The sequence below is a fragment of the Serinus canaria genome, chromosome 1A (genome assembly GCF_022539315.1).
Source record: "Serinus canaria isolate serCan28SL12 chromosome 1A, serCan2020, whole genome shotgun sequence".
Taxonomy (NCBI): Eukaryota; Metazoa; Chordata; class Aves; order Passeriformes; family Fringillidae; genus Serinus; species Serinus canaria.
In genome coordinates, this window is record NC_066314.1 from 59,959,863 (window position 1) to 59,984,651 (window position 24,789).

At 41.7% G+C, this 24,789-nt stretch overlaps 1 protein-coding gene across 1 annotated transcript in view; it reads left to right on the forward strand.

Annotated features, from left to right (window-relative positions):
• The first annotated feature begins 2,499 nt into the window (after nt 1-2,499).
• The window catches only part of SYT10 (synaptotagmin 10), a 33,086-nt gene continuing 10,796 nt past the window's right edge, over nt 2,500-24,789 (forward strand). The window contains exons 1-3 of the mRNA XM_009094156.4: nt 2,500-2,650; nt 14,785-15,142; nt 20,541-21,105. Coding sequence (XP_009092404.1) covers nt 2,500-2,650; nt 14,785-15,142; nt 20,541-21,105 — 1,074 coding nt within the window. The remainder of the gene's footprint in view (nt 2,651-14,784; nt 15,143-20,540; nt 21,106-24,789) is intronic.

A 24,789-nucleotide genomic window follows, 5' to 3' on the forward strand; every position in this document is an offset into this window, starting at 1 on the left:
GAAGTTTATATCCATGCTACTTACTGGACAACAGGATTTAGATAATTTAGATGCTTCTGATAAAGGTACAGTAATACTAGTTAGTGAGGCTGGTGTTTGCTATATACGTAAAAACATTTAAAAAAAATATTTAGGACATCTGAGAGAGATGAGTTGGTATCCACTTCCAGATACCTACCTGAAAATCTTCAAAAGCAGGAGCCTTTTTTTGTATTATTTGCTGTAGAATATACCTGTTTGTGCTTTTCTGCATATATGTATATATCAATAATATCAATAACACCAAGGTGGTGTGATTTTCACTGAAATGAAGTTTTTGTGTGCAAAGACAAGCAATAGAGAAATGCACCACAGTCTCACTACATAAATAAAAAAGCAGGATAGCAAACTGGTCTATGTGTGGAACTTCACTATAATCAGTGGCAAAGCTGCCATTCACTTCAGAGACAGAAAATTTCATTCATGGGCTGTGTGATACATCCATGGGTACAGTCTGTAGAAAAGTTCACATGTGAAGGAGCTTAGGTCTCAGCCTTTAAATGCAGTCCTTGCTCTCATTAATTCCAATTTCTGATTAAGACCCTTTCTATGCATGTGTCTCCTCTTAGCTTTTGCTAGAGTTCTGGGTAAGTCTCAAAGAGAAACAGACTGCTTAATTATTAGTTGGTGATGCATGACAGAATTTTGGGAACAGGACTGTAAATGTCACACAGACAGTAAATATGTTCATATTTTGAAATTTGAATGTAGGCAGCAGTTGCCTTCACTCTGATGAAAATATCTACATACATTTTTATTGCTAGCAAGACTATTTTAATAATTATACAGATTTAGTTCCCTATGAGGGTGAAAGGAGCCTTCAAATAGACCTCCACAGTTCTGTGCCCTGCCTAGCTAAAGTCTAAACATTCTAAGACTTGACAGAATATTTTGCAGCATTAACAAAAGGTTTTGACAGTGCTAGTTTCAGGAAAGGTGTTAAATGGGGAAGAATTTCTTTAGTAGCATCTGATATTTCTGAAATAGGTGTTATATCTCTGAAAAGAAGCTCTGTGGAACAGACTTTGTGTTGAAGTTACAGTTTGTATACAACTCAGTCTACTACACCCCTAAGATTTTGAAATGTGCATGTGCATGAATTCATCTGTATAAATGCATGCTCCTTCAAACCACCAAAAGGCTGAGGTTTAGAAGTATCTCCTTGTGGTTTTAACAGGTATCTGTGCTATGTAAAGTATAGAATTTCAGAATTAAAACTGGAATAATAATTCATTTTCTAATTCTGTAATTCATCTACCAAAGGATGGCTTTAAAGTTTTCAACTGTTAAACTTGACAGTTTGCTAGAGATATTTTAGATAAAAAATTCAAAATCCAGAGGGGAAAAAAAGCACAGCAGCACAGAAGTTAACTTCTCATGCCTATGAAACCAAGACACCCAAGCAGCAGACTACAGGCAGTGCTGCTGAGTAAACTGCTGGCAGACATCCTTTCATCTATGTCTAGTTAGAATTAAGCATTGCAAGACATATGTATGCCATCGAACTAGAGGAATTTTCCCTCAGTAACATAAAATTGTGTCAGAATTTCAGTAAGTAGATGAACAAGTCAACAGATGAAGTCTTGTTCAGCTCCATAGCCAATAACTGAAACAACCACTAGTGGTATACACTGCGCTGATTTTCAGAAGTATATTCTAACGCACGGTGTAGCTGCAACTTCTTTACCTCTAAAATAACCCAACTTTACAGAATTTGTAGAGGAAACAAACCAGACAACTGTAAGGTTCCTCTAACTCCTTCAGAAGTTAAAGAAATCGGCAGTGAACGTCCCGCTCCCTCCGCCGCGGGGAAGCGGAGTGGAGACGGTGATTTGGTCGATGAAGTTCCTCGACGCGGCTCGGTAGCCCGCGCTGATCACCCCGCCGAGTCACCTCGGAAAAAAACGCTGGGGGAAGAACGAGCGGAGCGGTGGGGAACCAGCTCCGCTTTCTGCTGGCTGCGCGATGAGCGGCCGAGGAGCAGCGCCCGGAGCTGTCCCCCCGCTGTCCCGCAGGGCCGGGGGTGCTGCGGCCGGGAGGGGACCGCGCTCCGCCCGCCGCTGTCCGCGCCGCCCACCGCACCGCACCGCTCCGCTCCGCACCGAGCGGGGCCGCGGGGCGGGGGAACGAAAAGTTTCCCGGGGGATGCGAGGGCCCCCCGCCCCCCGCGCCGGGCTGCCATTGGCCGAGCCGCCTGTCGGAGCCCGGAGCCACAAAAGGCGTTGCTAAGTGGATGTTTATTTTTTCCCCCTCTTTTTATTTTTTTCCCTCCCCCCCCACTTTTTTTTTTTTTTTTTTTTTTTGCCTCCCCCCGCTCCTTCACTACTTCTTCGGTGCACTCGCTCCGCTCCCGCCGCCGCCGCCGCTCCGCCCCGCTCCGCTCCCCGCGGAGGCAGCGCGGGTCGGGCGCGGAGCCGTCCCGCTCCGGCCATGGCCTAGCGGCGGCGGCCGGGACGCAAGATGAGTTTCCCGGCGGAGGACGGCGTGGGCAGCCTCTGCCACAAGGCGCTGCAGATCATCTCGGAGCTGTGCCTGGGCGGGCAGGTGGAGCGGGAGAAGTGCGCCGGCATCTTCCCCCTGGAGAGCGCCCGGCAGGGCATCGGCGGCACAGGTACCGGCACCGGCCCCGCCGCCGCCGGGCTCGTCCTGCCGCCGTCGCGGGGCGGACAGCGAGGCGTGGGCGGCCGGGGAGCGCAACTTTTTCCTTTGCTTTCCCTGCGTGCGGAGGGGGCGGAGGGGGGGGCAGGCAGGCAGCCCGCTTTAAAATCCGCTCCCTCTCTCAGCCCGCCGAGGCTGCCGAGGAGCGCTGAAGGGAGCGCCGGGACCGCCGGGGCGCGGACCAGCGCTGCGGAGCAAACGCGGGGACAGCGGGCGAGGGTGCGGGCGCGGGGCCGGGGAGCACGGACAGGTGCCCAGGGGACAGAAATCGACGCCGGAGACGGCCCCGTTCCCGCGCAGCTCGCTCGTTTGCCACCCGCAGCTGCGCTTCGGCAAGGTTTTCCCCACGACGGGAGTTTAGTCTGTACGGAAAGCCCGGCGCCGGGCGGCTGCTGCATGCGCTGGCGGGGCCGTGCGGGCGGGCAGCGGGACACAGGGCTGCGGTCCGTGCTCCTATCACGGGTGGGCAGCGGGCACAGGGCTGCGGTCCGTGCTCTTGTCACGGGTGTGCAGCGGGGCACAGGGCTGCGGTCCGTGCTCTTGTCACGGGTGTGGAGCGGTTCCGTGCGCCGGGCGCGCCACGCGTGGGCTGCACCCGCTCACCCTCTCTTGTCCCCGGCCGTCCCTCTGCATTTGGCGTGCGACACTGGGGCCCGGGCAATAGGTTGGGCGGCGGGCAGGGCGGGCAGCCGCGGGGCTCGGGGCGCAGCTCGGCACGTCCCTCCTCGCAGCCTCCCCTTTCTGAGTGGGGTTTGAGGGTTTTGCATCCTCTCCGCTCATCGCTGGGGGAGGCAGGAGAGCCGTCTGACAGTGGGAACCTGTGGAGTCAGGGCAGAGCTGCGGTCCGGCCCAGGACACTTGCCCGGGAAAATCTGAGTAGGGTGGAAGGGGAAAATTTGGGTTAATTTAAACATTCCAAATTCAGAAAAATTGTCATATTGAAACTAAGATTTTGAGTCCTAATAGTGGTGCTTTGATCCCTGATATCTGGATTTTCTGCACCTTTTGGAACCAACTCTGCACCTTTACATTATCCTGTGTGGTGGTCTCTGGACACCTTGTTTTCCTCAGCACTTCTTTTTGGACAGGGTTGGAAAGTTGCTCAAAGTTCTGTGCTTAATTTCTGCTGGGATTGATAACCTCTGCTGTCTATCCATAAATGCAAATGAACAGCCTGCATTATGGCCAGCAAATGCCAAGTGTAACAGTTCAAATTAAATAAATGAACACTGGCTCATGTAAAGCAGCAGGTTCTCAGCGTGTGCCCCAGCTGCGCTGTCGCTGCCGCCGCAGCTGATGAGCTTTTTGTTGTTGTTTTCTTTCCTTTGAATACCCACAAATTTCGTGTTATTTGTAGTATCTCAGATCAAAATCACTTTTATCTGACCCTAGTCAGCCCAGCCTGACCCAGCCACGGCGGCAGGGCAGCAAGGCAAGGAGGGGTGAGGGGGCTGCAGCCTTTCCCCCAGCACGGATCATGAATATTCTGATCATGCTCTGTGCTAGTCTTCATGGTCTGAATGGTAGAAGGTTGAATGAAAACAGCATTACCCTTTGGAGCCTGTAAAATTGGGCTCTGCAAAGTCAGTGTATAAACAGGTAGGGATATGAAGGACACAAAACATTCCATGATGTAAACCAAGATCTTCTGTTTAGAAAATGTGAATCTTCAATACTTGGTTCAATGCTGTATTGTGTATAATAAGATGACCTTCTTTTTAAGCATTTCTTGAGGTTAGGCAACAATCTTCTTGGGTTTCTATTTGTAATGCCTTACAGTTGTTGGATTAGGGAAAAAATAGAGTTAACAGGAGATGGAACCACTGGGTGCCACATCTCAGCTGAATTCCTGAATCTCACTTTTCCCCCTTAAAAGGAAACCAATATTAGATGATGGGTGTCAACTTTATTGAGATGCAAAGTATATTGAGCATTATCTCATTAACAACACTGCTAATGAACTTATAGTAATACTCTGTCTCCAGAGGACTACCAGACACACTGTCATTGCTGATAACTGACAATATTTTAATATGTAAACACTTAGGTAGACAAGATAGAAATATAACTTTCATAAATTTTATGAGCAGAAATACTCTAAATACAGTTTAAACTGAGAGAAGTGGTGCCATTGAAAAGTGAGCATGCCACATCTCCTCTTCAAATGCACTTAGAGTTCCTTGACATCTCTATGGATAAAGCTAATGTTGTCCAGAGCCCTGGAAAACCATAGATCCTCTTCATTAAAGGTGGTAATGTTAAGGTAATTCCATTTTCCTCATCTCAAAAAGATACCTAAAAGTATCACAAAGATAGAATAGGCAAAAATCACCAATGAGATGTCACTAAAGGAGAGAAGTCTAAACAATACCAAGCCTGACAGAGCTCAAGAAGCATTTGGACAACGCTTCCAGGCACATGGTGTGATTCTTGGGGATGGTCCTGAGCAGGGCCAGGAGTTGGACTAGGTGATCCTTGTGGGTCCCTTCCAACTCAGAATATTCTGTGATTCTGTAAACCATGAGGAGACACATATTTGAAAAGGAAAGAACGGTGCAAGCAACCTTTCAGAAAGTAAAAGAGTAGATGGTAAAAAGGAAAGGAGACCATTTCTACTTAACAAAAAGATATAAACCTGTTCTGGAAGTTGAAAACACTGTGAAATGCAACTAGAACTGCATTGGTATGGTTTTGTTAGTGAGTGTGGGGATGGCTTTCTGTTCAGCTAGACCATGAAAAGCAGCTGAGCTTCTCAGAGGTATCAGCTACTTGAGGCAGAAGATGCATCACCCAATCACAGGCTCAAAGCAAAATATGAAACAATATTGACCCCATGACCCAAGAAGTTTCAGAGGGAAGCAGAGATGCTGGGCAGTGATTTTTTTTTTATAGTGTATATGCCTAGATGAGAGAAAGAAGCATAAGAAAGATAACAAAGAAGAGGAAGTTGGAGATACAGTCAGAAGAAAAAATGGTGAGTATGGCTCTGGGAAGGCAGAGTGTAACAAAATGAAACAACAAAGCAGAAAGGGGAGCTATTCAGGTTTCCTGCTGATAAGGGAACAGACAGGTTTACATCAAAGAAATTACTGATTATTCAACAGGTTTTTTTGCTCTCAGTGCCAGCACCAACACCTTAGGACCCACAATTACTGCTCACTACTTGGGTCAAGAAGGGGTAATCATATTTAGCGTAATGAACAATCAATCTACAGAACTCATTACAAATAATCTTCATGAGATAGAAAATTTAGTAAATTTCTAAGACCTTTAGACAAGTGAATATAGACATCTGCTGTTATATTTTCTGCCCCAGTAATGACAAGAACTATTAATTTGCTCACCTCAGGGGAATACTCAAGTGAAAAGATTAGGAAGATGTTTAGGTTTATAGTACCTCTGTATGATTAGATGACTGTGAGCTTCCTTCTGAAAGTTATAGCATTTTTGGCAAATGCACAATTAGATGTGCAGCTGTTTTGTTTTTATTTTACACCTCCAGTACATTTGGGCAAAATAATTAAGATGTCAATTATAAGAGTTAAGGTGGAAAATAAATGGGAGCTGGATGTGTAGGATTTCACATAATAAAATTTATCTCTAAACATATTAAATTATTCATTTTCTATAACTGTCCCAAACTCATATATGCAGTGTGGTTATGCTGGTATCTTGGCTCAGGTTATCTCATTAACAAAGGACTCTAATTAATTTTTTCCAGCTAAGCATTCCTCCTCATTTTTAGTGGAACCAAGCACATCAAAGGTCCCAGTTGTGAACATTTCTGAAGATTAAGCCAATTGCATACAGCATAATGAGAGGAGTTTGGACATTTTGCTCTAGGGACCCGTGTTTAAAATTCATTTTATGTCCTCTGCAAATGGTGGGTACTTTGTGCTCTTTGCCTTTTTTTAGGCCTGCTGGTCATGCAAAACTTTACTCTCTCATTAACAGTTCCCATGGGTGACAAATGTTTATTATAGAGCTGGAAACCCAGCTCTGCTATAAACATTGAGGGCATATTTTAGCCCACTAGAGTGGGTAGTGAATATCTTGAGAGTGATGTTTGCTCTTGCTCCTTTGTTTGTCAGACAATTGATTTTTGAAAGTTGACCATGCAAAGAGCATCAGCTTCTAGGGGATCATTTGTTATTCATGTAAATATTCTACTGACAGTTATTCTGTTAACATAACAGTTTAACCTACCAAGTTTTTCACCCCACCCCTGATTGACAGTTTGCTATAAAAGTACAGAGGGAGTAGGAAAGCACTGGAGCATCCTGCCCATGGCCAGTCCGTAACACAGGCTCACTCTTTCCCGAAAGCAATGCCTTGTGTCCTCCTGCTGTAGCTGCCACGTGCCTCCTGTTGGCTGTCAGAAGCTTCTCTGACAGCTCTCAGCCTGCTGGGTGGCAGCTGATTTAGTTTACATTTAGTTCTGGTTCCTTTGAACACACTGTTTGTTCATGCACACAGTGCACGCACATCCACAAGCAATGTGAGCTGTGGCTGTGCTTGCACTGCCTGGATCTATTTAGGGGAGGGGGAAGTAGAGATTTACCCCACAGAGTGCTTGTAAATTCTGCTCAACTGTGCCAAAGTAAGCTTGAAGGGGATGAGAAATGGCTTGGACAAATGTAAAGGCTACTGTGATCAGGCTGTCATACAAGAAAGAAGCATTTTTCTTTGTGATAAAGTAATTGTTGTGTGAAGCAAGTGAGCATTCTGTTACAGAGAAATGAAACAGTGTCTCTGCTACAGGGGAATGTGAGAAAATCAAATAATAAACATTTTAACAGTTAACAGACTGACCAAATTATTTACCATACAGTTCATCACCTGGTTAGATCAATGTTACTATCAGAGAAATAAGGCTTGGTGGGAAAAAAGTGCAGGGTTACTGAAAAACATAACTTAGAAAATCAATGTAATAAGCTGTGAAAACCAGAAATACATCTAATTCAGCAGCATAAAGGCAAAACCAGGGGGGTAAATGGAATAAGTCTGAGACCAGACTTATTTACAACAAACATGAAGGCAGTCACAACAATGCAGACAGCAGCAATACACAGAAAAAACAAGAGGTTTACAAAATAATCTTACTCTATACACATTTCATAATGAAATTCAGGGGGAAAATACAGAAAGATTTATACCATCTGGAGAACAAATCTGTAAAGATGATGAAGAGACATAGTGTTTCCCTGGGTCCTGTCATATGTGTGAGATGTTTGTGGGTAAGAATAAACACAGCCATGACAATTCAAAGATGACACTTGAGCTGCATGAACCTCCTTACAGCTTTTGGTGAGCAGCAGCCCAGTGAGCTCATGGTGTGTTTTAATTGAAAGAGGATAGTGAGGGTTCTTGCAGACACAAAGAGATCCTCAAAGGTGTGAGAATTGCACCAAGCACCAAAGGACCAAGCATAAGGGTGTAGGGTTTTTTCATTTAATGGAAAGGTAAATGGGCAGGTGTGGGTCTGGCAAAGAGTCCCTCCTGTTGAGATCAAGTGAGAGACAACAAGCAGAAAAGCATGTAGGTCAGAAAAAGCCTTGAGAGTGAAGACCAATAATTTACAGACCCAGCCAGGCAAAACTGAGACCCATCATCTCAAATATAGCTTAGATAAATTGATTTTGACAAAAGATTAATAATTCTGCATGCTGTGATCATGTAGTAAATCACAGTGATCCCTAAATCCATTTGGCTTCCCTCCTGTCAGGAAAAAACTATCAGAGTTCTGCTAGCATTAAGTGATCTACCAGCCAGAAGATGGTGGTGGCTGTGTGGAACAAATTCAGACACCAGAATAAATTTACAGAGAGGGAACACATTCACAATAAGGCCAGAGTAAAAGTCTGAGGAAGATCTTCTAAGGATGCTTCTCCATGGGAACAGGAGAGGAGGTCACACCTACTCTTTTAAGTGAAAGGCTTTTTTTGCCATTTGATATCTAAGTCAGGTGTTTTGACAGGTTCCGATTGAGAGAGAAAATACAAGACTCTGCACCTGCCACTCTCTGAGGCATGCTAGAGCATCGTGTCCCCCTCTGAAGGGATTTGGATGAGACAGGGGTAATTGTGGAGGATCTGCTAATGCAGAGTAAAAATTAATACCAGTAAGTTTTTATGTGCTTAAAATTTCCCCAAGGAAACCTAACAGCAGAAATGATGGGTTGAACCAACTAGTTCATCTACATGGAGACAGGGGAGATTTATTGGCCCCAGACCTTTTATCATTTATAAGGGCCCTGCTTCCCTTCAAGTCCTAGAAAATCAGAGACATTATTTTATCTGATTGAGCTGACTCCTGGTATTACATACACAAGAGTTCCTTTATTATGGAAAGAATGAAGTAGCTTATGGATTGATGAACAAGAGAACAAATTCAAAGTTAAAGGAAAATATGTTTGAACACAGGTTGCAGACATTGCCCTTTAGGGAACCAAGATCAGATGTAGACAAAGAAATGAGCCAGAAGAGACTAGATCCCTCCTTTCCCCAAGTGTTTATTTCACCCCTGCTCCTTTCCTGGGAAGAATCCATTCTCTTTATTGTGGTTCATATCAGATGTGTCTGACCCTCACACACCTGGGCATCCACACCACATCACAGCACTGCTCTGTGTGGTGTTTCTGTCTCCATTCAATACCATGAGTTTGTGGAGTATGTTTTTCCAAATTCAGCCTCATGAGGCATATGTTGCCTAAAATGTAAGTGACCTTCATTTGGCTTTGAAATGGAAGTCTGCCAGTGGGCATGTTTGCAAAGAAATCCATGGGCAGAACTTTTCTGAGCCAAGTTCCAAACAAAAACTTTTTGAAATCCACAGTATCAAAGCCAATGCTCAAGAGATTAGCTAGCATATAGAAAAGGAAAAAAAAAAAAAAAAAGGACCACATGGGGATGTTTCTGAAGTACTTGCCTGAGGCAAAAAACTGGCTACCTGATGCAAAATAATGGCTATCAAGGAGACTTTTATAGTAGAAATGCATCAGAAGATGTTTATAAAAATAAAGAGATTTTTGAGTCTTTTCAATAGACACGACTTTCTTAAATGAGAAATACAAAATTGCCCAAAATTTCATATCTTGAAAGAGCAGTTTTAAATACAAACCCATGAGGGAACAGGATGCTTTCAGTTACTAAATTTTATCAAGACTAGAAATAAAACATTTAGGACAAACATCAGTAAAAGGAGTTCACCAATAATGAAATTAAGTCATTGTAAGATCTCCCACTGACCAGAAGGGGATGGTATGAGAAAAAAATATCTTCTTGACATTCCTGAGTACACCAGGCATGAGAACAAGAATGGGAAATGCATAATTCTGTAATATTTCTGAATTTTCAGAGGGATGTCCTGTTCAATGCAAATATAAATCATTGCAGACAACCTGCAATTACCAGTTCAGAAAGACTTGTGGAAGATTGGTTTTGTTCTCTTTTGGACTAGTGAGAACATTATTCACAATGTTGTCAATTAATGCTGTCCCAGCATTATCTCCTCTGCCCATAAAAACTTAGTCAGTCTTTGAATTTATCACCAGTTCTGTATCTTAAAATAATATTTTGTATGTGAAGTGCAGCCCTGGTCTGATGGCAAATCCATCCTTCAGTACCCATTTTTCTTCCCAATCAGGATTCCTTAGCAGGGATGTGAAGAAGCTCCAAGTCTTCCTCTTAATGTTCTACATTCTTCAACCAAACTTCCTATAAAACCTTCATATAAGAGGCACATCCAGCCCAACACACAAAGGGTTTGACTGCTCTTCAGATGAGTTCACTCTTCACATAACAACAAATGTCTCATAACTGCTCAGCTGAGTGACTGACAGAAGGAAGGACATTGAAAATATGCTTTTTATGTCAATTTTTATTTCATGGCATAGTGACTGCTTTTTAGCAATTGTACTAATAAATGTAATTAAGTAGTTTTTCATAATGAACTATTTATTGGTAATTTTTTTTGCAATTCAAATATTTCCTGTATTTTTTGCACTGTGAAATTCAATATGTGAGGCTGTTTAATTTATTAATAAAATAGTAAAAAATTGAGACTACAACTGTTTATAGAATTAGTTCCTTTTCTCTGCTTGTAAGACTTTAGGTGTTTCATGGGATTATTTTACGGGTATAAAACATATTTTCTGTAAAGATTTTGGGAGCTTTTCCAACTTTGAAGTAGCTTAATGGAAATCCAGAAAAACAGCTTAGAGAAAGTTGAAGTACAGGAGTAGGTGTTGAAAGGAGACAAGAAGTTATTTGAAGGCTCGAAAAATGTCTTGCAGTGAAAAACTTAAATTAGAATTGGCTAGAAATGCTTTGATGCAATGTTTTTCAGCTGATAGTATCTATTCATCAAATTGAAGCTCTGCTGGAAGGGATCAATTTTCATATTTCTGGTTTTGAAATGTTTCCAGCAGTTTCAAAGTTGTTAAAACATCCTCCTTCAACATTTTCCAAATGGAAAAAAAACCCTACAATTTTCAGTTCTAAAAGTCTTCCTCTCAAAATATAACCTAATTATGCCAACTGTCCCTAAAGTGAGCTAGCAGTATTGCAAATCACCCGAAATTGAATTTATTTTTTGTTTTCTTCTCCTTTTTTTTCCTAAATTTTTATTTATTTCTGGCAGACCATCAACATTTTCAAGAGTTCCACTTTGTGTCACTCTTTGAGAAGAGAAAAACAAATTGGCCAGGTTGCCTGACAATTGGTCTGGTTCAATCTATCAAAGAAGGTTCTTCAGTGAGGCCTACCTCTGTATGAATATATTAAATTCACTTTTGACTGTGCATTGGGTTTGCCTGGCCTGGTTTTGGTAGCAGGAGGGGGTTTTCTGTGAGAAGCTTCTGGAAGCTTCTCCCCTGTCCAACAGAGCCAAGGCCAGCTGGCTCCAGGATGGCCTAGGCTGAGCCCCCCACACACAGCGGCTGCAGGAAAATGTTTTTAAGAAGGGAGGAAAAGAAAAATCTGCTGTGCATCAGCAGCTGGAGGAGGGGAGTGAGAATTTGTGAGGATCAGCCCTGCAGACACCAAGGTGTGTGAAGGAGGAGGGGAGGAGGAGCTCCCGGTGTGAGAGCGAGTGCTTCACTGCAGGTCTCCACTGCTGCAGCCCATCCCCATCCCAAAGCAGGGGAATTCCCACGGGAGGCCATGACCCTGTGAGGAGCCCACCCTGCAGAAGGCCCTGGCAGGATCTGTGGACCTCTGGAAAGAGAGAGGATCCCTCACTGGAGCAGGATTGCTGGCAAGACTCCTCGGCGCCACATTTCTCTTCCCAGAGAAAAGCAAGGCACGATTCTTCCCTAGAATATTTCTGGGTTTCACGTTCTCTGAACGTCAGAGAAAGGAAAAACAATCCTTATCATTGGCTGTGCCTGTGTTTGGGCCAAAGCAGAATGCAATATGGAGGTGATTTACCCAAAGTGATGGGGTTTTGTTTCCTTGGCCTGTCAGGGCCTATTGTGTGTGTGTGGGGACTGTCGGGTGACAGTCACGAGATTCTGGGCAGTGTGTGCAGTTGAGTGCTTGGCAGATTCAGTTTAGATGTAGTGCAATATAATGTAATGTAATATAGAATAATATAGTATAATAAAGTAATTAATTAGCCCTCTGATAAGATGGAGACAGATGCATCATTCTCTCCCCCTCGTTGGGGGAAAAAATATCTGCAATAACTGCTGCCCCTGCAGCGGGCTGGTGCTGGAGCAGTGTGCTCCCCAAGGTCTGCTCCCAGCAGAAGGGACACCCTGGAGCAGTGTGTGAGAAGGATTCCCACTGGAGTTTGTGCAGGACTGGCTCCCTTGCCAGGGACACACACTGCAGGAGAGCAGCAGGGCAGGAGTGTGAGGAGTCCTGAAGAGGATGGAGCAGCAGAGACAATGTGTGATGAGCTGATGCAGCCTCATTGCCCATCCCCCTGTGCTGCTGCAGGGGGGAGGCAGAGAAAGCAGGAGTGAAGCTGAGCCCCAAAAGAAAGGAGGAGTGCAGATAAGGGTTTTATTAGTCACCATTGATTTGACTGGTAATGAATTTATTTCCCTGAGTAAAGTCTGTTTTGACCATGACAGTAATTGCTGAGTGATCTCTCTCTGTCCTTATCTTGACCCACAAGCTTTTTTGTTATATTCTTTCCCCTGTCCATCTGAGGAGGGGGCTGACAGAGCAGCCTTGATGGGCCTCTGGCATCTGTCAATCAACCCACTACAGACCATTTCCTGGAACTGAGGTAACACAAGAGCCTCTCTCCTCGCTATTAATGCCTGTCATCTGCTGAAACAGAAGGGCACATCCAAACCACCCACTAAGAATGATCATTTACCCATTGTAATTCCTGATCCATGGCTAGGAATGGTATGATCTGCAGACTGCAACATTTTCTATACATTTTTGCTTTTCTCACACATTTTCTTGAGTCCTAAATTCAGTGTTTGTTACTGAGAGACGCATCTGGATATGTTATATTAATAAGGAAAACATTCCCAAATTTTCACCTTCAGCTTTCTATCTTCATCATTCTGCTTCATCTTTCTGTCTTCAATTCTCATAAGCACTAGTGAGGTACATACTGTTTCATGGAGCTAATCCATACCTTTTTACTCACATGAAAATCTATAAAAATATGCTCATACTCTCTTTGCACTTTTCCTATGGTTCAGTTTAGTAGCCTGTAGCCTGGAGTTATGGATACAAAGTATTAGCTGTTAAACTGTCAAAATTTGTTGTGACAAACAGCAGCAGCCATTACTTGAGGGATATTTAAGCAAGGCTTAGTGAATAATTTTAAGGCATATAAAAGGCTGTTTTGAAAAGGAAAGGGATTTTTTGGTTATACTATTACAGGATACTGGAAAAATCAAATGAAAGCATGTCACATAGAATAAAACTCCTAATTAGGGCTCAACTGGCAGTCCTGGTGATCCACCATCTTGTAAAATTCGTGTGTGTCCATGGAATTTTGTTGCTGTGAAATCTGTTCTCCTACCTCTGGCCAGGCTATTGGATATTCTAAGCAGTTTTGGCAGCAAAAGTCAAACACAGGGCAGCCAGAGTAGCTCAGTGTACAGCATGATCTCTGTACAGCTCGGGGCATTTCGCTGTGTTCTCTGAAGCCAGCTGCATTTTCACAGCAGAATTTTAGATACTGATATATCTGTGCTATCTTGGTCTAGCACAGCCTTAGTCCAGAGCTGATGATTTAACCACAGAAATCTCTTATTTATGACAGACTTTATCTTCCCATTTACGCCTAAATGTTGGGGTTTAAAATGTTTCTGAAGCAGTTGGCACACAGAGCCAGAAGTTTGGCAAATCTCAAAAACATTTGTGCATCAGCCTAGCAGTTTAGATCTAATCTGTCTTCATGTGTACTGATAGAAAATGTTGACTGTGGCTTAACTGTTCCATAAACGTGTTCTTGATGTTCTAAATATATGTTCTAAAGAACTAAATATCAACAACCTCTGACTGAAATTGAAGGTGTTGATGTTTTCAGCATCTGTATCCTCCATCTGAAACCAGTAAGCAAAGGGATGTGTACATTACCCATCAGGAGGAGACTGTCTATATAGGGGCTTGTTTTCAAAATTGGAAATCTAGATTTGGGAACAGAATTCTCATTTGTTTGCTTTAAATCTCAGTGAGGATATTTGTTGTTTGATTATAATAACTTTGCTTTAGCAAACTGGGTCAATATTTCTTACATCTACTGATCTCAACAACCTTAGCCAACAATGGCTTGGAGGTTTTGGGATTGTTTCCTTACTTCCTGAGAGGGAAAATTCCTGAGAAAGATGTGTGAGTATGTGGTGAGCAGTACATATACTTGGCACTTGGCCTCATTTGTGAAGCAAATATTAGGAAATAATAACAATAACATCTTAAAGGTACAGGCTTGGATATCAAAAAGAAAAAGAAAAAAACTAAAAAGCAACCCACAACCTTTAATAGGACTTTAAAGCTCTACACAGACCTAATCATAATGAAAATGCTTCTATCTCCTTGCCTGTGTCATTTTTAATTTTTTTCTTTCTCTGCATGTTTGTCTGTCACAATTCTTTTTGTTTCTAATTCCTTGCAGATGTCTCAGTCAGTCTCTTAGCAGTGGTGGTCAGCTTCTGCGGGCTCGCCTTGCTGGTGGTCTCGCTTTTTGTCTTTTGGAAGCTGTGCTGGCCCTGCTGGAGGAGCAAACCCCTCACCTCCAGTGCCAGCAATGTCCCACAGAGCAACTCCAGCGCTCCCACGGAGGTTTTGGAGAACAGCGAGAAAAAGGAAGTCAAAGAAAATGGGAAAGCTACGACCAAGGTGCTTGAAGCTGCGCTGAAAATCAGCCACACTTCACCTGATATCCCAGCAGAGGTGCAGAACGCGCTCAAGGGGCACCTGATCAGACATGCTCGGATGCAGAGGCAGATCACGGAGCCCACGTCCTCATCAAGGTAGGTCAGAGACACCCACACCTGTGGCACCTTTCCCAGGAACAGGTAGAGGAGGATCACTGCTGAAAATCTCCAGGATTCCTGGATTATTCACAGGTTTCTTAGAAGTTATGGGTAAAACATCAATCATGTGAATGTGAAGCCACATTGCTCTTTGGACAGAATATTCTGAAACATTTAGTGTACCTTCAGTTACATAATAATTTTAACATATGAAAGTGAAATCTACATCTTTTACTACTTTGTAAAGCATTTCCCTTTTGTATTTTGATTACAGGAAAACATATTTCAGTGTTTTTTTAAAGAACTGCGAGTCTAGATTTTCACAGAGATGTTTTTTATAGATATATCAGTTGGTTTTGCAGATGAAAGTTTCCCTTTCAACCAAGTGAAAGATAGACTCATTGTTGGTGGCACATTTCCTGAAGACGTGGTTTGCTGATTACGAAGGAATTAAAATTCCAGTCTGAAAATACAGATCCTTATGGAGTGATCTTAAAGCTGTACAGATTCCATATAGGTCTATAAATAAATGAAAAGCACGCAGCATTCCTTAGCGATTTCTTTAGTATTAAAGTGGAGGACACAAACTTTAATTTTGCTTTAGTTGCCACTTTATACTGAAAAGTAGTGAAGATGTGCAGGGACCTATAGATTCAAATGGGATTGTCTTCAAACACTGTCAGTAAACTTAATGCATGGAAACAAACAATGAACTGCAAAGATCAAATCCTGAAATAAAAAGGGGATTGTTTTAAAAGCAAGGATTGGGAAAATTAAGGCTAAAAGAGGCACCTGAAGTACTGTGTAATTCCATAAGTTACAGTACAGGTACTGTGTAGGAAGTAGCATTTTTTTCTCAAAATGCTGTTTGCTAAGGCCAACCACATGAGAAAACCCACTAAAACCAAAGGAAAAAAAAATTAAAGAAAGGCTCACTTTCACAATAATTAGAGGCAAAAAGGAGGAGAAGACACACGCTTTACACTGAGTGGGCACATACTTTGCTGGCTTCCTGGGAGCCCTAAAGACAATGTTTTGCCAGCTCAGTGCACTCTTTGTGGCAGTGAGTGCTCAAGTGCTTTTTCTCAGCTATTCCAACTTCATGGACCAGCCAGCAGGAAGGCACATGAAGCTCCCAAAATGAGAGCACTCCAGCCAGAGGAAGTCTGACTGACTTGAGCAGCCCAAGCATCTCCTGAATTATGAGACTGTCCAGCTGGCTTTAAGCCACATTACCCTGGCTATGCCTGGTTCCTGCTACTGCTCAGAACAGTAGCCATCTGCTCAGAACAGGAGCACAGCATCCAAACACTGAGGAACCTTCCCCCAACACTCGGATAATTCTGAACTTTTAACTGTTGCACTAAACACAGAGGAGAAAAAATTGGTACAGTTTAGCATGGCAAGCCTATTACCCAGCTCACTGCTGCCTAAAAGGATATTAACTGAAAGAGTTTATCCATCAAATCCAAGTATTCAGACTGTCTGACCTCGTGAATCGACAGAAGAAATAGCTGGCTGGAAAATGGACTTGAATAGTCCCAACCGTACTATAGGGGAAGAAAGAAGTTCCAGGGATATGTTCCAGATCTACATCAGGCAGTGAAAATACTCTCACAGGTCTCTAGAGTGATTTGAACTGGGATCTAAATGAATACAAAATATTTGTAAAGCTAAGGACAGTTTTACACAAGTAAAGCCTCCTATCAATACCAGTCTTTCTGCAACCTTGTAAGGGAGGTTTCTTTTTATCCTCTCAAGATTATCAGGGTTAAATCTCTTCTGAAAGGGACAGTTCCTGTGCTTTGAGTAACTGATTGTCCCACCACAGCCAATCAGTAGCAGTGTGTTTGGAAACATCACCTTCTTTTAGGGTTTGGTGAAAAATTCTACATCCTTTTACAAAACATGTTTAGAATGACAGGTGCCTTAAAAGTGACCCAGAAATCGTGATCTTTCTGTTTGTAAATATTTTATCTACACCCTGCCTGCCTTAAGGGAGTCCTAACCTAACAGCCCATATTAATTGCTGATGTCTAGAATATGATATATGAGAGTGAGGCTGGACATTTAGACCAGGTTTCTGAATTACTCCTTCTTTGTGTTAAACCCAGCTGGCAACAATGTACCAGCAAAATGGTATTTTGATAGTATTTTGTATTAGTGATAATATCAGTACTAGTGATAGTATTTTGCAATATAGCTTATTGCTTCCATGGAAATCCATTCTTCAAACATTCACCTGTATTTTCCAAGAACATGTTTTTTGCTCTTTAGTGTCAGCTGGAGAGGAAAATATTGAGCCAGTTAGTTCCCAAGAGGCATGAAGACAAAAGTGAGGTGCTTGGGTTTGTTAAGGTTAAAGACAAACAAACAGATCTGTTGATTTTAGTGGTTGCAAGGAGAAGCTTTTGTTCTGTCTAAATACCACCAGTGATCATGTTCTTTTCTGGATTTGGGCCAAAAGGTTGCTTGAATGCCATCTAGGAAAGCTAGACCCAAGTCACCCCCATAAATCTCAAGTCATATAATAAACCAGTACCCTATCCCTCCCTTTTGTCACAGATGTGGCAGTCTCACTGAGTTAGAAGTCAGCTTCATAGTGTCATTATGCCCAAGAAAATACAGTTTTATATTAAATTTACATACAGATTTGCTAACACTCAAAATGCATTTGTTCTGTTGTGGAAAGCAAGTCTGCTATAGAGTGCTGCATGTAAGAGTCAGTAGAGGTTGACATACCTGGATTTGTGTCTGTTGGTAGCTCTGCCACATTTTAACAACCTGATTTTCTGACATCCTTGTATTTCATTATCACAGTCATTAATCCCTTTGTTACTGCAGAACAAAGGAAGATAAATATGTTGCCATGACAACAATGAAACATCTTAATAATTAGCAGACCAATTAGCTGTCTTGGTGAAATGCTGTGACTCAGAACAAATACTAGGCACTGTGTAATTAGGACTTTGGCTTACTAGAGCAAAAGTGCTGCTGATTCCCACAGGGAACAGCCACACAAATGCATTCTTTTACTTAGTGACATCTCACAACAATTCAGTAGAGAATCTGAAGTGCATAAAGTCTGAAAATTTAAAAGAAAGCCCATACCTTAGAAATCATAGATTTGGGGTCTCATATATTGCTTTTGCTCACATTAACCCTGGTTATCAACAATGCAAGAGAAGTTGAAGAAAATAGAATTTGTCATGTACCTGTTTCTGCTGAAACTGATGTTGTATAATCAGCTTCACTGTTTCCCCTGCAAAGGCAGTTTTAGCTACTGCTTATGTACAACAGGGTTTGAACACCATCCCCCATGGCAGGGGGATTGGAACTGGATCATCTATAAGGTCCTCTCTGACTCAAACTATTCTATGACTCTGTGATTGTCTGGGCATCTCAGTAGTACAGCTGCAGGTGTGGGGAGCACTCAGGAAGGCCTCTCTGCACAGTTTCCTGAGCACTGACAGAAGCAGCAGTAACACAGGTCTGCATGGACCTCATTAGGAGTCAAAGACATTAAAAAGATAGTCCCTAAACTGCTGCCTGCTCAGGAATTTATTGTGCTACATTTTGGGTGGAGTTCAGCCCCTTCCCCAGGGGTTTGGCAGACCCATGAGGTCTTGTGTTTCTTGGAGGCAAAAGCACAAGAACAGCTGTGAAACTCCCCAAGAACAATATTGTACTTTTCTGACCAGTCAGAGCCTTTTCATTCCTCACTCTATTCCAATATGGAAATTAGCCACTATGAATTCAGGGAGTTTTTACATTTAAGAGAGAAGAAAATCTTTCCATTTGTCTATCTGTAAAGAAAGAAAGGCCAAGTGTGTTACAAGAGGGGTGTTATGCTCATCTAAATTTGACATCCAAACACCTGGGGTTTTTTGAGCTACTTCAAGTCTAGACTATGAAGCTCTCCCTGCCCTGCTCTTGTGTTGAGCTAGGACTGCTCCCTGCACCTAGCAGGACTGAAACAGCTGAAAGGGGAAACGTTCTTGTCTATTATTTAATAGCTGCAGATTACCCTCTTGTATCTCTGCTCAGCTGAACTGCAGCAGTTTTGTGCTTCTTGCCTTCTGCAACCTCTTCACTTACAGCAGAAATACAAATAATATCTATGAAATGAGTCCTGGTTGCTTTCAAATGGACAATTTGCATTTCTGTTTTAAAGAAGGAAACACGCAGCTGTGACACCTCTTGTTTTCAGAACACAACACCATAGGGAAACCAAGCAATAAGGCAAGGCTACATGTGGCATTAATAAGCAATTGATTGCAAAAAAGAAGAGGAAATTCTGACAATCAGATTGTTCTTTAATGGCAACTAAGTGTGCTCACAGGAGGAGGTGGTAAGCTTCTGCAGCACAGATTGTTGGGATAGGGAAATACCAAGGAAATGTGAAAATGCCTAAAAAATAGTCTGGATAGTTTAGTCATAATGGCATCTGCTGGTGATAAATGCTGTGAAGCTTTTTGTCCAGTATTTTATACTAGTCTAAGTTTGTATGGCTCACCAGGGGTTTGATTTCACTCTTAGTAGGAACAGCACAACTTTCCATTCAGATTCATGAGCCTAGATAAGCCCATAAGTACATATGTTTATGTAGCATTGTATTCAGAATTGCAAGGAATTTAACATACTGTTTCTTGCTAGTGGCACAGGAATCAGCTTTCTAACATGTTGCATGGCAAACTGTGAGAACAAAAGGAAAAAAAAAAAAAGGAATGGCAGAAAATTGTTGGCAAAACTCTGAAATGCTTTGCAAGCAGAACAAAATATTCCCAGTGCTTCTGGAGAAAGCAGCCTGCATCTCAGTGTAGCAGATACCAAGCAAGTGTATGTAAAACGTTGTAGGATGGCAAAGCACTATGCTAAAACCCTCTAGACACAGCTCTGCATTTCCCTTTCAGGTGCCTTTTACAGTCATCAGTGTGAAGGCTGGTAAATATTTAATTGGAAAACCACCATGGAATGCCTCCAAAAAAGCAGAGAGTACTGATGAAAATTCTGCAAGTGCTTTTTTCTTTTCTGTTTGACTGTACTTTACTCAGGCCCTAGAAAAGTGGGATCATGCGATGTTGGAACTGTCACCTTGTTCTGTGAAAGAACATGAATTCAGTTTCAGCTGCACAGTCTGAAAGCAAAGTTATAAATATATTTATTTCTGGGACAGTGGATGTCTCCTGGGCCAAGAAATTAATTCTGAATGATCATTTTCTCTCAAGGATGCTTGAACACTTGCAAAACACTGAAGGGGGTGTGGAGAGGGCTATTTTTTAATTCTTTTAGTTTTTTCACTAATTTGTTCTTATATTTTCTATTGAGGGTTGGTCTTTTCCCAGAGATAACCATGGCTTGTTTTGTGTGAATGTGTGTCTGTGTGTGTGTGCAGGCACAATTCCTTCAGGAGGCACTTGCCAAGGCAGATGCAAGTGTCCAGTGTTGATTTTAACATGGGGACAGACCCGGTTTTGCAAAGGGGAGAGACCACAACCAGCATTGGGAGAATAAAACCAGAACTCTACAAACAGAAGTCTGTGGATTCTGATGGGCAACAAGAAGATGTGAAAACATGTGGAAAACTTAACTTCACTCTCCGGTACGATTATGAGAATGAACTCCTGGCTGTCACAATTGTCAAAGCCTTAGATCTGCCTGCTAAAGACTTCACAGGAACATCCGACCCCTACGTTAAGATTTATCTGCTTCCAGATAGAAAAAAGAAGTTTCAGACACGAGTTCACAGAAAGACATTAAATCCAGTCTTTGATGAAACCTTTCAGTTTCCTGTAGCCTATGATCAACTCAGCAACAGGAAATTGCATTTCAGTGTTTATGATTTTGACAGATTTTCTAGACATGACATGATTGGGGAAGTTATTCTTGATAACCTTTTTGAAGTCTCAGATCTCTCCAGGGAAGCAAATGTATGGAAAGACATCCACTGTGCCACCACAGTAAGTAATGTTACCAAAGCATTAACATCATATTTTCATTTCTCTTTTGTAGTTTTTGGCAGTGTACCCTGTTTATCAGCAGAGTCCAAAATAAAAAAAAAAAAACATTTAAAAAGAGGAGCTGTCAATATTTTCCTTTGAGCACAGAGAATAATACTTGGGAAGATATAAAATTTAATTACCAAAAAATCTTCTGGGAGCATGCTGTCATCTTTATGGCTCACTGTGTGTATATAAATCACATGTATTAATTAAATACTACATCATGAAAGTCATTGCTTAGCCAGAACTAATAACATTTTCCTGTTAGCAAAACACCTTGTCCAACAAAGTGGCCATCAATTAAGAAAAAGGGCCCATCCTATCCTGCTCTTGTTAGGAAATTTTCTTAGGTTAGAAATCTTGGTAAGGAAAAGAGGCAGAAAATGCTTGAATTGTAAAATGTTCTTTGCTGACTGCACTGTGCCCAGTAGTTGTATCTGCATTGCTGATGGTTGCTAGGAAAACTCAAGAGGTACAAGCAAGAAGAATTAGGAAATAGAAATTAATATTTTATTGTTGCAAGCAAGAGAAGGAGTTCTGTGCACAGGTGACAAGATGAATGACAGGCTACCAGAGGACAGCAGTCTCCAGATATTGCTTTATTAACCTTGAGTTCCAAACTCATCCTCCCTGATGGGGATTTCAAGGGAAAAAAAACCAAAAACCAAACTAGTTAAAATAGTGAGGTGTAGAGTGTTGGTTTTGATTTTGGTTTCACTTTCTTTTCAACTAGCTATTTATATAGAAGTTTTGCCATCCCTGGTTCTGTGGGTGTATCCAAACAATGTGACTCATCCCAGGGTTTCAGCACGGGCTGGATTTCCACACAGGGGTGAATGCAGGACAGGCCAGTGCTACACAGCAGTGACAGGAGCTTCACACTGTCCCTTCTCTGCAGCCAGTGACTTCCCATGCCTTTTTCACCGAAGGCTTTCATGATGTTCACACCTGCTAGACAGGTCTAGGTCTGCATGATTAGAAAGGCAAGGAGCACTGATACATCCTGGCCAGTTAGCATGAGCGCTGTGATCCCTGAGGAAAGAGAAATATCAGAGAGTGTCGAATACTGGAGTCAGTTTTCAAATGTGAATTCACAACAGCAGCTATTTATTTCAATTGCTGGGCCCACCAAACTGCTCAGAACAGCCTTCAGCACACCTCCAGAAATCTGTGTACGCTTAGTTTGACCAAGCTCAGATTAAAGGTAAATTTAAGAACTGTGTTCTGAAGCTTAAAACTGAATGTGTTTAAGGTCTTGGAATATGGTTCACATAACCATTTAAAAAAATTTCTTCTAGCTTTGATATTGTGTTTATACCTTAGTAACTACTTAAAAGCACTGGTCACTGGCAGCAGGTGTGCCTATGAGATTTTTAGCTGATAACTAGGATGGTTTCAGCAAATAATAATCTCTGGACTGTTCATCACTGGTTTTGAGGAGATTGAAATGCCATACCAGATTATGCATTTGGGGTTGACACTAATACACATATGGATGAAAATGGTTACTAAACTTGGCCCTGGATCCTGATTCAAGTTTCTTCCTCACTAAGGGTTAAGGTTAAGGCAGGCAGTTTTAGTGCCTAACTCACTCTGCTGGTGTTTTCCTCTGTGTCAAGCTTAAAAGAAAGCATGAGGTTTTTGGATTTCAGCCTTTCAGTCAGTATAGTTTAAAGTGCTGCATGTGTATGAAAAGGTTGTCTCCACTTAAATCACCAACAATGTGCACATAAAATTGAGATATCTTCTAGTGCTGGGTAACATCATCAGCTTTCACAAGCCTTACCCTATTCTCAGAAAATTATCTAAGAAACTGGCAATTGATTTTTTTCCTGGAAAAATTAAGCCTTCCCAGAAGATGTCCAGTACCTGTATGTGCAATGTGCTGCCTTGTGTTTTACTTGAGCTGTTTTATGAATTAGGAATACAGGCTTCTATTTTTGTCATTTCAGAAACTGTAACTTGAGAGAGCCAAACCTCCAAAGGAATAAATACTGTGTGAGATGTTAATCAGTGAGGACTCACTGTCTTAAACACCAGCTACAAATTTTACCAAAGTCACTAACTAGCAGTTAAATGACTAGTGTTGGCCAGAGTCAACTCAACTTTGATAAACCTTGAAAAAGAAAGATCCAGCTGGTTCCACAGTTGGTGGAAAATCATTCTAATCCAAGCAAATATGCTTTGTTGTTCATAAAGAATCCTTGCAAATCAAGCAGGCTGTGTGACTGGAAAAGACCATACCCACCCACTAGACTCCAGGAAACAGGATGCCATTCTGCAAATATATTTCTTTCCTGCTTTTACTTCTTCACCTTTGCTCTGTTTTGTAGTATATTCTGAGAAGTTTTTTATCTCTGCTCAGACGTGATTCCTACATCCAGTGGTCTGCTCGTGCTGTTGCTAAATGATAGATGTGGAAAATAATAGAAGTGATAAATCAAAGAATTAGTCCAAAACTTAAAAAAACCCAATGGAAACAGCCTCTCCTCAGCTGAGAATCTTTTACTTCTCTTCCACAGTCAAGAATTTTCTACTCAGAAGTTAAAATGAGGGTAAAAACCCTTCCTATTACCATTGTGAAAATAATCTATTCTTATGACACCAACTCTGCAGTCTTAAACACTACTAGAGAGATTTACCAAGAAGATGAATTGCAACATTTTGCCTAATAAGGAATTGCCACAGGAGATCAGGAGATTCTTTGTTATGCAACAACTCTTTGTCAGCAGCTAACAATTTTAAAAAGATTTGCTTGTCCAACAATAAGGAGTTTTTATTTGGTACAGGAAATACAGTCTGGGAAAATCAGACTGGATGGTTGCACTGAGTTCTTTTGGCTCTAAACCCAATGACTCTGTGTGAATCTACAGTTTTAACATACTTTATTTGCTCCTAATAATCATTTGAAGTTATTCTATGGAAGTGCAGGATTGGCCACCCCACACACACTCATCTTTCTTCTCATTGTTTTCAGATTTTGTAGTTTGGGTTTTTGCCTTCATTTCTTCATTCATACCATTCTTTCTCTGTTGTATTTCTGGTGTGGTTGTTTCTATATTGTAAACATACCATGTTTTATCATATGTAACATGTACCTGTTTTGAGTGCTAAAGTATATTCCTTTTTTAAAGTTGGATTATTAATGTAAATTTAGAGCAAAATCAGTTGTGTAGGAAAAGTATCTTAGATATCTGTTATGTCCCCAAATTTTGCTTGCACAGGTGATTGAATTTTCAATTAATAATCCATCATTTGCTTCTGTTCACCTTATAACTTAAAAAAAAAGGGAAAAAAATCAAGAGTCAGCTTTGGACTAACCAAGAAGTTTGTTCATTATATTGGAGCACTGGAATTCTCTCTACACTTGAGAAAATTTATTCATAACAATAGAGGCAAACAAATAATATCAAATGGATTGTTTAATCAACTTATGAGGCTTCTGTTTCTGTCAAGTGCTTGTAAGTTTTGCATACATTTCTGAGGTTTTGTTACTATCAAAATATACTGCATACTTTAAAAAAAGAAAACTCTCTATTTGGAATTGCTAACAAGCATTTCTAATATTCCGTGTCTTAAAATTTTCTAGGCAAGAAGTCCACTGCTTGTGATCCAACAATTTCTGCATGTAAACATTTATTA